The 15,009-nt window shown below is 55.4% G+C and overlaps 1 protein-coding gene across 1 annotated transcript in view; it reads right to left on the bottom strand.

The window, feature by feature from the left end:
* CRISPLD2 (cysteine rich secretory protein LCCL domain containing 2) overlaps window positions 1-15,009 on the bottom strand; it is a 64,503-nt gene that overhangs the window by 45,287 nt on the left and 4,207 nt on the right. Inside the window, exon 2 of the mRNA XM_006762235.2 lies at window positions 2,256-2,567. Coding sequence (XP_006762298.1) covers window positions 2,256-2,495 — 240 coding nt within the window. The 5' untranslated portion in view covers window positions 2,496-2,567. The remainder of the gene's footprint in view (window positions 1-2,255; window positions 2,568-15,009) is intronic.

Genomic DNA, 15,009 nt, shown 5'->3' on the forward strand with positions numbered 1-15,009 from the left:
TATCTTAACCCTTTGGAACGTTAACACTCGCCCTTCAGTGCTGAGGCTAATTCAAAGGCCTGTGGCCTGAAGCCTCGGCGGGCAGGCTGAGCAGGAAGCGACGTGTTCAAGACACTTTCTCAATCGGTGCTGCCTGTCGGGTGGAAACAGGAGCAGATGGGCAGCACCGGGCCTCAGATGCCGGGTGGAGGGGCTGAGCCTTGACTGCCTTCCCTCCCAGATGGCCCCTGCACAAGGCGTTCCCAACCACGCCTCCGAAGGCTCAGTTTCCCTGACAGGCAGGCTACTGAGACCTACGGACCCAGATCCCAACTCCAATCCTGAACTGTCACGACGTTGACAAAGAGGAAAGGGTGGCAGGCTCGCTGCAGGCGGTCCAGGGGGCCCGGCCTTGCCTGCTGCCTGTCTCAGCTCCTTCTCTGGCTCCAGTCTTCCATACGACCACTAGACAAGCTCAGTGCCGCCAGGAAAAGACCAGCAGAAACCCAGCCTGTGCCAACAGAGGTGGGAGGCAGCCGGGACCCCGGGGCTTGGAGCTCCCCAAGCTTCGGGCTGAGGGAAATACCACCCCCTGTGGGCACCACTCGGGGCCTTGGGGTGGGAAGAGCACTGGGTGACCTGTCCAGAGAGAGGTGCAGCACGTCCTTCCCCCAGGGGGACCAAGGTCAAACCCACAGGTCGAGGAAAGGGTGGGGAGGAGTCTGTTTCCAAAGCCCCAAAGAAATCTATCCTAACTTCCTACAGCTTTGACCTTAAGAAAGTCTGCACACGCTGCCCCACGCGTTTTGAAAGGGAGCCCGTTCTTCCTCCTAAAATTAGCACAGCCCCTTTGGAATAAATGCCTGGATGATTTTCCTAAGGGAAAAAAAGGAATGTTTCATAACGAATTCCCGAAGACTTGCTCGCAGAGCTCTGCCCAGACGGGTGACCTGTTCATCTGCCCTACGCTGGTGATAGGCCACCCAGTGTGGGTTCATACAAGGACAGTGAGGGGCTCACAGGCGCACAGGCACGTGGGATGGTCCCCGACATGAGCGCTACCAGGTCAGGGCACAAGGCAACATGAAAGCGACCGCTGAGTCCAGGGGAAGAGGGTGTGGCAGAGGGTGGGGCTGCAGAGGAGTTGGGCAGGGAAAGTGGTGACGGCAAAGTGTTCTCGGGGCGGGAGGGGCAGCTGTCCCCACCAGCATCCTCAGAGGACGCCCGGAAGACCTCTCTGGCCACAGGGGAGGGAGGGGAACAAGTCATCGAGGCAGACAGGGCTCCCGAGAGAAGCCTGGGACGCCAAGCAGGAAGCATTGGGGCTCCGTCCTGGGCACAGGGGGCCCTAGAGGCTCCTGAGCAGGAGAAAAGTGAAGATTTAGGAAGCGGAACATGAGGGCAGGACTCAGAACGAGCCGGATGAGGGCAAGGCGGGCAGTGAACGCCCCAGGGCTGAGACTGTCCCCCTAATCAAGGCGAGACAGGAGCAGGATGGGAAGACGGGGTGGGAAGCGCCTTGGATACAGACTGGTGGCTGAGAACACAGGTCCTGGAGTCAGCGGGACTCGGCTTCGAATCTGGCTCTGTCACTGCCAGCTGTGTGACCTTGAGCCTCAGTTTCCTAATCTATTAAATGGGCAAAATAACCACACCTCTTTCCCAGGGCGGGGGAATGGGAGACAGAATGGAATGGGGTGAGTGAAGGCACGGGGGAGAGGGGAAGAAATGTGGACCTGGGAGAATGGGCTGCCCCTTCTGCTCCTAAGTGTGGGGCTTCTCCAGATTCAGAGGGGACTCCCCACCCTGTCCCTTCTCTCCCTTCTCCTTCCCAAAAGACACCTTATCTCACAGACTCGGCCACACCGCTCAGACAGAGAAGGTGCCGGAGGAAGACCAAGCTGCCACAGTAACCACAGTAACACACAGCCCAGGTGTGAGGTCTGCGCTCAGTTGTCACAGGAACCATGGCAGCACAGGATGCTCACAGTGGAAACTGAGGCTCAGGCTGGCTGGTGTCCAGGCCACACAGCTAGGAGGTGGCAGCCCAGCCCCGAGGCCCACGCACTCCACCTTCCGGGAGCCTCAGGGCAGCGCGTGGGCTGAGCTCAGGGAGGTGGCAGAGGAGCTGGTGACGGGGCGGCCTCTGCTCACGGGTGCTGCTTGGCGGGGCATCAAGAAAAAGGCAGGGGACCCTCTGCTGCCCGGACCCCACGCGTGTCCCACCACCGTGATGGGGACAAAGCAGGGGCTCCGGGCCCGGCGTGCGGACTCACCATGTGCTCCATGTTGGAGGCCGGGGGGTGCACCTGGCCCCGCAGCTTGTTGTGCAGCATGAGGATCTCCTCCTGGTCCGACCTGGGGATGGCCCTGCGGGCCCGCGAGTGCGGCTCGTCCTGCCGGTACCTGCTGAGCAGCTTCTCTAAGCGCGTGACGTTGGGCAGGAAAAGGCCTTGGGCTCCGCAGACCAGCAGCACCAGCCCCAAGGGGACGAGGCTGTTCAGGACGTGGCTCATGGCTCCTCTCCTGCAGCCGGAACTGGGGTGGCGGGTGGCCTGGGCTCCTGGGCAGAGCTGGGTGCTCGCGCTCTGAAAGGAAGCAGAGGGCAGCGGGAGGCGGTCGGTCAGGACTAAACCAGCTAAGGTCTTGGCTTGAGCAGGGATTGGAGTAGACAGTATTCGCCCCACTTTGCAGATGTGGAAACTGAGGCTCACAAAAGCGAAATCACCCAAGTCCCACCGACAGGAAATGGCGGAGCTGGGATTCGCGTGGAGGGTGTCCAGCAAGGCCAGCTGCCCGGACTCCACATAGGACATCCTGGCACAACCTCTCCCGGACCCAAGTTCTCCTGCCCCATCTTTTCTCATTGCGAGTCAGCGATTCTACTCATTCAGGACTCAGGTGGGTCTATGACTGGATTGAGTTCTATCTCCTGCTCCCAGTGGAGATTGAGAAGGTCATTCACATCGCCAAGGGAGTTGCCCTGAACCAAGGCTCCTGGTCCCCATGCAGTAGGACTCAGTTTGCCAGATGTGGTGAACAGGCACCCCAAGACCCGCCTTGCAGAGGCTCCTCCTATCACGGCCCTTCCACCGGCACCACCCACACCGCTGCCAACACTCCAACATGTCACCCAGCCCCAGCCAGGGGCCCAGCTGCCTGCTCTGTGGAGCAGCAAGTCACCTGTCAACGTGATCCTCAGAGGAAGTGACAGAGGAAAGAGGGAGGACCTCCGGGGCGGGGGGGCTGTGTACCCCACTCTCACCCCCGACCCTGCCTGGAAAACCTGCTCAACAACCGAGCACATGGTCTACCCCAGACACTGCCAGGCATTACCCTTTCGGCTGCTAGGTCAGTGGTTCACGAGGGTAATCAGTACCCGACGCACACGTCAGGATGGTAACCAACTGTAAGTTGACAAAACCAACAGCAACGCGAGGGGACAGAAGAGGGCGGCGGGGACTCCCCAGCCTTCGCAGCACCTTATCAGAGCTGCACTTCCCAAAGCGCGTTCCTGGAACCCTAACTCTGACACGTGTCAGGGCTGGTGTCAGGGCTGCGGGGCTGTGGGGTCACATCGCCCCTCTCAGGGAGCCACAGTGCCGACTGCAGGAAAGAACGCTCTCTCACTTTTACTACCCATCCAGGGTCTTGGTCCTTCCTTGCCTCTGGGCTACAAGTCCTTTCCCAGCTAATCCTCTTCCTAACCTTTCTTCCCTGGCACTCGTCATGGGAAGAGCTGTCTCAGTCTTCGAATACACCTACCAGCTTTAAAACCCCAAGGTCCAGTCTCATTAGGGGAATTTCCTCTGTGCCTTTTGCTCTTTCTAAAAACTCCTCCCGAGCACCTACATGGACAGGTCGCTTCATTCACATCGTTTCCAATCCCAGGACAATCCATCAGGTCGTCTGTCTTCACTCCCATTTTACAGGTGAGGAAGCTGAGGCCTCGGGTGGTGACCCCACGAGCCCAGGGCTGCTGCACCGGTAAGTGCAGATGCTGAGACTTGCAGATGCACACGCCAGGTGTGGTGACTCTGAGGGTCCAGGATATTCGCTCATGCTGCCCTGGCTCCTCTCTCCCTGGAGGCCAGAGGTCTCCCCGCCACTAAAGGGACACAAACTGTGACCCTCCTCCTGGCTGTCGCCTGGTCCGAAAGACAAGGCAGGGCTTGAGTGAGTGTGTTCATCTACGTCTCTCTCTACCTCTGCTCTCTCCCGAGGGAGAGCCGTCATCACCTGGTGACCTTCATTGAGCACCTAGACCCTGGGGCATGAAGATGAAGAGGACACTGTCCCTGGCCTCCAGGGGCTCCCAGTCCAGCTGGGGAGATAGGTGCGGAAAGCCACAGCCCCCATCTGGTGGGACAGGCTGACTGAGGACGTCACAGGGAGCGGGAGGGCAAGGCTCCTGGGTGGGAAGGCTGATGCTGTGCCTCGGTGCTGACCCACTCGGAACCCGAGAGGCTTGATCCTCTCAACGAGGCTCATTAGCGACAACCAGGTGCTCAGCAGCCGCGCTGGCCGGGACCAAAAGATGGCAGCCAGAGGAGGACACCCTCAGGGGCAAGACACAGACCGGGGCAGGGAGGGGAGGAGCCGAGCCTGGAGCCTGGACAGTAGAACCGGGAATCCCAGGAGGCAGAGCAGAGGCCAGTTGCTCTGGGAAAGACGCAGTTCTCATCGTGGACCCTGGAAACTCTCCAAGGTCCTGACGGAGCCCGAGCTTCAGATAAAAATAACCACCATCCAGAGGGGAGGCCGGGCTCTCTCTGGCATGAGCCACATGTGGCCCCCCTCCTGCGGAGTTCCCTCTGGGGCAGAGCCCGGGAACCGCGGGAAGGACTTCTGTGCGCTCACGCACCCCACTGGGACTCAGCCCGTAATGCAGAGCCCCTCGGGGTCCCTGATGGCTCTCCCAGGTTAGTCACCCCACCAAATAAGAGCATTTCCCAGCTGCAGAAGGCCAGACCGAAGGCGATGCCAAAACACACTGACGCTGGACCAAGACTTGAGACGAAGGGACAGTGAGGACTGACATCACGAGGCGTCCACTCTGGCATCACAACAACACTCATTTGCTTTACTCTACGCTAAAGAGCTGGGGGGGCGGGGCACGCCAAGACGGGAAACAGGAGCTGCTTATATAACTCTCCTGGGGCTCACAGACTCAATTCTGGGCTTGGTTTAAACTGCCAATGGGCACAACTCAAACGGCTAACAGTGGGGCCAATCAGTAAATAAATCCTGGGGTGGCCATGGGTAGGACAGCATACAGCAGGTAAAAGGAATGAGCTAGAGCTATGTGAGTGTCAGCATTAAATAAAACTCAAAATCATGCTGGGCTGAAAAAAGCAAGTTGTAGGATATCATGCTCATGGTACCATTTATGTAAATTTTAAAACATAAACCATATTTTGTATATTTTTGGATATACGGGGGCATGTACACACCAATATTTATGTGTATATATTACATACACACACCTGTATGTTTGTATTGTGTACATGTCTGTGTATGAATGTGTGTGTGTGTGTTTGTATGATAAAACCAGGACTGAATCAGAAAAAGTTCATGGTGGCGGTGGACTCCGGGGTAAGATGGAGCTGGGAAGGAGAATGTGAGGGACTTCATCTTTACCTTTAATATGTTATTTCTACTTTAAAATCTCAAGCGAATATGGAAGTGCGCACCGCTGCTCCCTTGAGGCGGACAGGCTGAGGCGGCAGGAACTGGGAAGCTGTAAGCAAAGCAGGCATCCTCCACGGCCGGGCCTGCGTGGCGAACGCGCCCTGCGGACTCGTCTACTTTAAAACAAAGCAAAACGCTGGTGCGTGAAAGGGCAGTGAAACCACTGAGGGTCCCACATGCGTCCTTCTGGCATGTTCCCCTGCACAAGTGCAACCTTATTCCAGAGTCAACAAGCCACCTTCCCTCGAAGGTTCCAACGGGAACTGATAAAGCCTCAGGTGGGGTTTTAGAGTTGGGAGAACCAGGGAGTTTCCTGGAACATTCCCAGTGGAAGAAAGCAAAAGTGAAACGATTTCTTCAAGCCTTCTCCTCTCTGCGCCAGTCGCTGGCCTGGGAAGGCCAGACTTGCCCTGGGTCCCACCATCCGTGGCACCATGCTGGGCAGCATGTCCAGTCTACTTACTGGTGGGCTGGAAAGAGGTTGGGCCTGACTGAGGCTCAGGGTGCCTGGGGGTCCATGTTGGAGAGGGACAAAGCCTGGATCTCGATGCTCCTGCTAAATTTGGGCAGCAGGGGGACTCTGATGACTTAAGCGATAGGAGGGCTGGCGTCTCCCGCATGTCTGTCTGCAGGCCCAGAGCCCAGCCTGGTGCTGGCACAGAGGAGCGAGCACACGGTTCTGGGCTGGGTTGTGTCTCTCATAACTTCCTATGTGGAAGCCCCAACCCCCAGCAACTCCAAATGTGACTGTATTTGGAGATCGGGCCTTTAAAGATGCGGTGAAGTTAAATGAGGTCATCAGGGTGGGCCCTGATCCAATTCTATGGGTGTCCTTATAAGAAGAGGAGGTTAGGGCACAGACACACACAGAGGGAAGACCGTGTGAGAGCACAGGCAGAAGGTGGCCGTCTGCAAGCCAGGGAGAGAGGTCCAGGAGGAGCAGCCCTCTGACACCTTGATCTCAGACTTGCAGACTCTCGAACTGTGAGAAAATAGAAGTCTGTTCTTTAACTCCCAGTCGGGGTCCTTGGTTACAGTAGCCCCACCAAACTGATCTGAGCATCAGACAAATGGATGAACAGGTTCGTGTTCCAAATACCTGCTGGGCACGCTATGGAAGGAGGCACGGCGGGAACACAGAGGCAAATGAGGGGCAGGGCAAGGGCCCAGCTGGAACCTGCAGTGACAGCCAGCCCACTTCACCGGCAACGCCAGCACCTTGGCCTGTTCTAGCCATTCAGCTTCCACTGCCCAGACAGCTCAATCAGAACTTCGGGCCAAGCATTTCAGTCCCTTTTACCATTTTTTTAATAAAAAGCTTTTTACAAATGAGACATACACATTGTCCAAGGCTGCCTGGAGCTTTCCAATGACAAGTACACGCTCCCCCCAGGGAGGCTGGCAGGGGGCTTAAGAGGGAGACCTACTGTGTGCCAATTGCTGCATTTCTCAATTCGCCTCCCAACGTCCCAGAGGTTTGGTTCCACTATCCCATTTTAGAGATGAGGAGACTGAGGCCTCTGGTGTTTAAGGAATCCATCTGAGGTCATACACCTACCCAGCGGAAAACCTGGGTTGGAACGAAGCTCCATCTGACCTCAAAACCCTTTCTTACTGCCACTCCGTGGATTTCCTATCACCACCCAGGCAGGGGTGGGGTCCCACCAACCCTATTTCCTCTGCAATCCTCTTCGCCCTCCTCTGCCTCCTGGAAGACTGCTAGGCTCAGCGGAGCTGAGGCAGTGGGCCCTGGGGCAGAGGGTGGCTCTGCTGATGAGAAGGCACCAATGTGTCACCCCCAGGGGACTGAAACCTTCACGTCATGGTGACATTTCACCAAAACATGCCCCTCTTATTGGGCTTGAAACCCTGCCAACCTCCATCTGCTGACCAGCCTCTGACTCAAATGTGGCCAGCTGACCTCTGACCCCAGGCATTGATGCAAACCTTCTGTAGAGCGCTTTCCACCTGCTGAGCTCCCAGCTGTTTTCCTCACTTCCTGGAGGAGCTCGAACTCTGGTACCCGGACAGCCCGGCCCACACTCTTCTGTGCCTCCAACTCTCCTAGGGGTGCCAAAGTGGCGTGGGGGGCAGGCCCCTCCAAAGGCATTTTCTAGAGAAACCCTCTTCAGCCTTTTGACACCCCTGGCCTCAGGCCACCCCTGGAAACATCTGCCGTGGAAGGCTCCAAGACACGGCAGAAATGCTCTCCGGAAATGCTCTCTTGTTCTTTTTCGCCAAAGTTGCAAAAGCCAGCCGGCAGGTGTGCAGGCATGATTAAGCAGACCACAGATATGATAAGGACACCAAGGTCTCATGGGAACATCCCAGACATCAGGCTACCGAGAGGCGGGGAGGGACCAACAAGGCTTCCAAACCCCGGGCTCGGCAGGGAGACCCAAGCCTGGTGACGGAGGACACAGGAGGCAGATCCCTGCAGCATGGCCCGGAGCGCTCAAGGGCTTTGATCTCTGCTGTTTTCAACCCCGTTTTACAGAAAACACAACTCAGCCCAGGAGACACTACCCGGTGTTTGGGAGGTTGTGGAGCAAGTGGAACCAAGACTCAAATGGAGCTTTCTGAAAGCTTGGGGAGCTTCCCACAGCGCGACGCCCCTCGCGCCTGGCCAAGGCTCTATGGGCGCGTAGGGGTCACAGATCTGCGTGTGCCCAGTCTAGGAAAGGGTCTCCTTGATGGTCACCTCCTGGGTGATGCCACCATCATATTCAACCCTCAGAAGCGAGAAAAGGAACACGGTTGAAGTTCGATGCGTCATCTTGCCCGGCAGCCTTTGCCTGTGTTTAGGAGAGTCTGCCAGAAAGATGAATCTTAGGACCGAGTCTGTGCCAAGCTCTCTGCTTTTGCACATGCTGTTCCCGCAGCTCATCCTGTGACCCCAACAGGCCCTCTCCGCCAGCCCAGGCTAGGCAGATTAATCCTGCTCCTCACCTCAGACTCAACCCCGGGGTCACCGCTTAATCACGCCTGCAGACCTGTTGGCTCATTCACAGCTGAATCACCAATGCCTGCCAAGCTGGTGTTCAATAAATATTTATGGAATGAATGTGTGGCTCTCCTCCTCCTCCCGAGATCAGAAGAGCCGCATAAACAATACACATGGTGTTGGCTTCTTCATTACAGCCTGAAGCGTGGGCTCTCGGGGACCAGAGACCTGGGTTTAATGTCTGACACTGCCCCTCACCAGCTGTGTGACCTTGGACGTGGCACGTAGCTTCTCTGCATCTATACGGTAGAGGGGAACTGCAGGACTTGTCAGACTTTGGCAAACAAGACCAGCAGGTCTATAGCGTGATTAAGCTCCAGGAGGTTTCGGGGAGGCAGTGACTCTTCAGCTGAATCTTCACCGATGAGCAGGGATTAATCTGCCTGGCCCGGGCTGGGGGAGGGGCAGGTTAGGGTCCAGGGATGAGCTGTGGAGTGAGGAACGAAGGAGAGATAAGCATGACCATGTTAGTTATGTACTGTACAACTAACAGTGTTAGTGATGATGATGATGATGATGATGATGATGATGATGGTGGTGGTGATGCTAAATGCCCCACAGATGGCACTGTTTGAAGGGATTCTTAGAAGGCTGACATTACTAGTAATAATGCAGAATGCAGCACATTATTTCAGAGCCCCACCAAACATCCACACATTATTTCAGAGCCCACCTCTGCCTTGAGAGGAAATCTAACTTTTTTTGTTGCTGTTAATCCTCACCCAAGGATATTTTTCCATTGATTTTTACGGAGAGAGGAAAGGAAGGGAAGAGACAGAGAGAAACATCCATGTCAGGGATACATGTCAACTGGTTGCCTCCTGAGCACGCACATGCCCCAAACTGGGGCCGGGGATTGAGCCTGCAACCAAGGTACATGCCCTTGACTGGAATCGAACCCAGCACCCTTCAGTCCACAGGCTGACACTCTATCCACTGAGCCAAACAGGCCAGGGCCAAAATCTAACTTTTAAAAATTCAATTAAATGTCTAACGCTGGTGAGACAGAGGAGAGAACCTCCCCTAAATTTAAAACACACTTTATTCAGCACATGCCGTGAGCCATGGCCACCTTCCCCACCTTCCGGGGAAGCAGGTGCTGAGATGTCACGAATCAGGTCTACGGCACTAATGTTGACCAAACGGCCAGGAACCATCGGTACAGATGTGGGTGGTAATTCATGCTGATGCCAATGACCCAGCTCAGATCCACAGCTGCCATGGAGCTCTGTCTCCTTCCAGGGCTCAGTCTTCGCTGAGTGAACTGGCCCCTGGTGCCCTGGAACTCACCAGCCTGCACTGCATCCGTTCACACTGTTTACCTCGCCAGCCAGACTATGTGCTTCTTGAGGGCTGGAATCGGGGGGGCGGGGGGGGTGTTGTTAAATGTGTAACAACCAAGGCTCAAAAATAAACTTTGTTTAACCTGCCCTTATTTGTAGTGTTTGCCAATTGCCCTGGTATGAATACTCCCGCCATGGCCAATTTCAAGCCAGCAGCAGGAGGTACTGAACGTGGGGTTTCTGGAAAGACTTGCGCTAGCTCACCAAATAACCTCAAGCGCAGAGATAATAGTAAAGTAAAAATTTAGGATATGATGAGTTTTGAGTACTTATTACCTTTCTTTTAAATATGATTTATTTAACTGTAAGTTTTGGTAAGTCAACATTTAGTGATGGTTGTCTAACTGGCTCAGGCCTTTCTGAAACTTTAACTAGGGAGCTGGCCCCAGCACACCGCTGGCTGGCACTGAGCCCTGTTCAGCCTCAGGTTCCAGTGGATTCAATGCTCAAGGAACAGTCATCACCAACAACCCGGCCGAAGCGCAATGAGTGTGGACTAAGCAGCTTCTACTCTCAGCCTCTCATGCTCATTCTCTCCACAGACTAATGGGGTCCCTGCGGTTATGAGGCCTGTGATACTGATGAGGAGACTGAGGCTCAAACCGGATAAGCAACTTGCTCACGGGCACACAGAAGGCCTGTGGGCAGGGCCAATGCGTCTGTCACACTCTGTCTGCTTACCAATCCTGGCTCGTCCAGGCAGTGCCTCCCCCGCCCCCCAAAAATGTCAGGGCAGTTCTGGCCTCCAGCCCCATGTCAGCCAGACTCATTCAGTGAGACACCCCACCCCTAGGACAGCAGCTAACCCCAAAGGCGCAAAGAACTCGACATCCGAGCGAGGCCAAGCACAGATCAGAGTCGTACCCACAAACCGCCCAGAAATCCCAGGAATGAAGTGGTGGCTGGGAGGAGGGGAGAGGACTCCCCAGCAGGCACGTCTTGGGCAGATCCCAGGACTGGGCAGCACCTCTCAGGAAGAACGTCTGGGTCAGCACCAGACACCCGGGGGCGGGGTGGCAGGCGATCTGGTTAGTTTTCCTGAAACCCTTCTCCACAGGCCTAGGGCTGGGCGGGAGGAAACAGGCGCCTGGACTCCCCACAGCCAAGGACAGATGGACAGCAGTCCGCTTGGTTTGAGAGAAAACCCACCCCAGGCACCTTTTTTCCTCCTGGCCCTTTGGCAAAAGGTACTCCCTTATGGGATATATACTGAACAAGAACAATATACAAGAAGGAAACTCATCCAACAGACACTTAATCTACTTTGTGCAAAAAAAAAAAAAAAATGAAGAACTAAAAACCAGGTGCATTCAACTCAAGCCAAGAGAATATATCAAGGAAGCCACTCTCCAGGGGCTGGGTAATAAATTAATACAGTCTGAAGCTACCCAGCCAGGACTCCAGGGCCCTTTTTCTTTTCTTGCAGGTGTGTGGATGTTTGCCGGGGAACAATGCTCTCGGCAAAGCTTTGGATAAACAGCAGAAAATGCCATCTCCACAGGACAAGGCATCCAGGACTGCCAGAGGCGTGTGGGAAGCATGGCCACTGGGTCAGACCTGGGTTTGAATCCTTGCTCCTCCTCGAAGAAATGCCCAGAAGGGCCTTTCGCCTCCAATTCCTCATGGGCACAACGAGGCCCAGGGTTTCCTCCTCTGGAGGAGGGAGGACGTGAAGATCACTAAAATAGTGGTTCTAGCCCTGGCCGCTTTGGCTCAGTGGATAGAGCGTCGGCCTGAAGGGTCCTGGGTTCTATTCCAGTCAAGGGCACATGCCCGGGCTGTGGGCTCGATCCCCAGTAGAGGGCATGTGGGAGGGAGCTGACCAATAAATCTCTCTCATCATTGATGTTTCTATCTCTCTATCCCTTTCCCTTCCTTTCTGAAATCAATAAAAATATACATATATATTTTTAAAGTTTAAAATAGTGGTTCTAAAAAGCCCAACAACAAAGTCCTTGGACCTAGCAGTGTTTAAGGACTGTTTCTCTCCCTTGTCTCCTGGGTGAATCCAGGCATCGCAGATCATCTCAGCTCCAGCTCCCAGGCTGGCAGCACCTGGACCAGCCGCTTGCCTGAAATGCATGATTCACTGGTACTGGGTGGTATCTGCAGGATGAGTCACGGCCACTGGGCGTGAACCGAGCTCAGAGACACAAGCTCGGGAATTCTATAGCAGCAGGCTATGGAATCTCCGCACTGCTCTGCCGGTGAAAGTCCCCAGGGCAAACCCTCGGGTGACCACGGAGTCCTGGGGATACTCAAGGGAACAAGGCAGTCCGCTCTTGGGAAGGGAAGGAGACCAACAGCAGCTAAATAAAGACATGAGGAAAGCAGCCCTGGGAATGGGGCAGGGCAGCTGAGCAGAGGTTAGGGTAGGACCACTCTGGCCAGGATGGACAGTGGGGTCCCAATGACATCTCCAGGAAAGGGAACTCCGGGCAGCGGGAACAGTGAGGACAGAGGCTTAGAGGTGGTCACAGGACACAGGTGGTCTCAGCATGACCCAGGACAGGTGGAAAGGGGGGAAAATGGGGTCACAGAGGCAGGTGGGACAGGTGGGACAGGGGCCTTGAAAGTCATGACAAAGACAAGCATGGGGTGGGGGAAGAAGCTGATGGTGACAGGGTCTGGTTTATGATTCGAAAGCCCGTCAGCATGCACCAAGGTAGACAAAGCTCACGGGCATAACGCTGAACAAAAGAAGCCAGACTCCAGTGATTAAACATGCATGGTGCATCATGTGAAGTTCAAAACCAGAAATCCAACCTAGAGGGCAGGGGGAGGGGGGTGGGTGAATGAGGGGGGAGGGGACTGGTCAGGCCTGCAGCTTGATCCGGGGTCCTAGCATGTACATATGCACTTCGAAAAAATGCATCTGCCAGTAGAGGAGTGGGCGTGCGGTCCTCTCTCTGGCTTCTGTTTGAAGGATGGATGAAGAGCAGCGTGAGTGGCTGCAAGGGGAACACCATTATGCAAGAGAGGCTCCTCAAGGACTCTCCCCAGGAGTCTCGGAGCTGAGACGAGTCTGGAGCCCGGGCTCGGGCAGGACAGCGCTTCAAAGGGAACTGGCTTGCTGGAGCCCAGATAAAGCCCTGCGGCTGGCCGGCGCTGCCCACTTGGACCAGACACCCACTCTCCCAGACAGGGCCCAGTTCATCCCACGTCTGAGAGGGCACTTTGTCCAGCGATGCCAAAGCTCAAAATATCTCCAGTCCCAGCGAAGCCCAGGTCCTGAAGGTTTCTGGGAATAAACAACGTGTTCAGCTGCCCTGCGCTTCTGCCCGGAGAACAGACTGGCTGTGTTGGGAGCCGGTGTGGGGCAGGAGGGAGGGAGAGGGCGGTAGCAGATAATACACGTACACGCGTCTGTGTGTTAAATGTTATCCCGGAAACAACGCGTTCTTTCCGAGGGGACACCCAGGGTTACAAATAGCTGTCCTTCGAGAGCTCCTGCGCACACAGGGACACTAAACACGCCGGGAAGGAAGATGCCAGCAACCTCAGGACACGTGCTGGGCTGTTTCCCGGGAGAAAGAGTTACGGATCCGCCAACAACTTGTTCTCAAGGGGCTCCTGACTCTGGCGCTCACTTTAGCTCCCAAGCCAGTCAACAACTTGTTCTCAAGGGGCTCCTGACTCCGGCGCTCACTTTAGCTCCCAAGCCACTCGCTGCTTTCTCACCATGTGACTTCTCTCCGTCACACCAGGCCCCGTAAGCAGAACCTTCCCCTCAGCTTCCCATCTACCCAACCCCCAGTTCTCCCACCCGGGACCCCCCACCTGTGTCAGGCCCCGGGCAAAGTCTTCATCAGCTTTCTAGTAGGTCTCACATTTGAGTCTGCGCCAGAAAGTGCTGGAAGCCTCATTAAAGCAGAGATTACTGGCCACACTGATTCAGGGGGTCTGGGGAGGGGCCTGGGAACCTGTATTTCTGATGCGTTCCCCATGTGCTGCTGTGTCCCGCCAGCTCGAGTGGGACCCCACTTTGAGAACTGCTACTGCAGATTACACCAGCCTCTCAAACCTCCTCAGGCCCTCCTTAATCCAGGAGTCCCCAAACTGTACCCTTGGCACACCCTCTTCCCAATCTTGTCCAGCGTCACTGTCTCCTTGTACAGGCACATGTTCTGTGTTTTTATTCAAGTTGGCCCCCTCTGAGGGTTCAAAAATGTTTCCTTATAGAAGGTAGCTCTCCTTCTCCACCACTTGCAGAGAATTTGACCACTTCTGCCTTGAACGGAAGCAGGAATCAAATTAAACACAATGAAAACAGAACAAAGTGAGAGCTCCCAGCTGGGCCCTGATACTGGCCAGAGGCTGTCGCAGAGAATGTCTCTGTTGGAAAGGGAGATGTGGTCAGCAAACCGCGGCTCGCGAGCCACATGCGGCTCTGTGGCCCCTTGAGTGTGGCCACGAAGTTTCAATCGCACTGTATGTGCGCACCTGCACGTGGTATTTTGTGGAAGAGCCACACTCACGGGGGCAAAGAGCCGCATGTGGCTCGCGAGCCGTGGTTTGCCAACCACGACCTAGGGGACCAGCCGGGATGGGATGCTCATAATTTGGGGGACACCACTCATTCCACAATGATGTGTTCTCAAGTAAAACCACCACCCTGATACACCCCTAGCCCTGCAACTGGTGGCAGGGAATCCAAACTTAGTAGAGCTCACCCCACTCACAGGGCAGACCCTCGCTGTTCCTGAATCTGACCCTGAACTCAGCCACTCAAAATGTCTTGTCTTTCTCCCTGGGTGCCAGGCCTTCTCCTACCCCTGGGCCTTTGCATACACACATGGTACCTCCACTTGGGGCACCATCACCAGCACCCTACCCGCTATCACCTTTCCCGCCAGAGAACACTGCTTCTTTGGTCTGAAAAGATTTCTCAGGCTCTGATCAAGTCAGCGGGATGCCAGCTAGAGAGTTCCGGGTGGGCTTTTTCCAATTCGCAGGAACGCTGGGGCAGGGTCCATTCCAGGACCACTTGAC

This window comes from Myotis davidii, unplaced genomic scaffold (assembly GCF_000327345.1).
Source record: "Myotis davidii unplaced genomic scaffold, ASM32734v1 scaffold77, whole genome shotgun sequence".
Classification (NCBI taxonomy): domain Eukaryota; kingdom Metazoa; phylum Chordata; class Mammalia; order Chiroptera; family Vespertilionidae; genus Myotis; species Myotis davidii.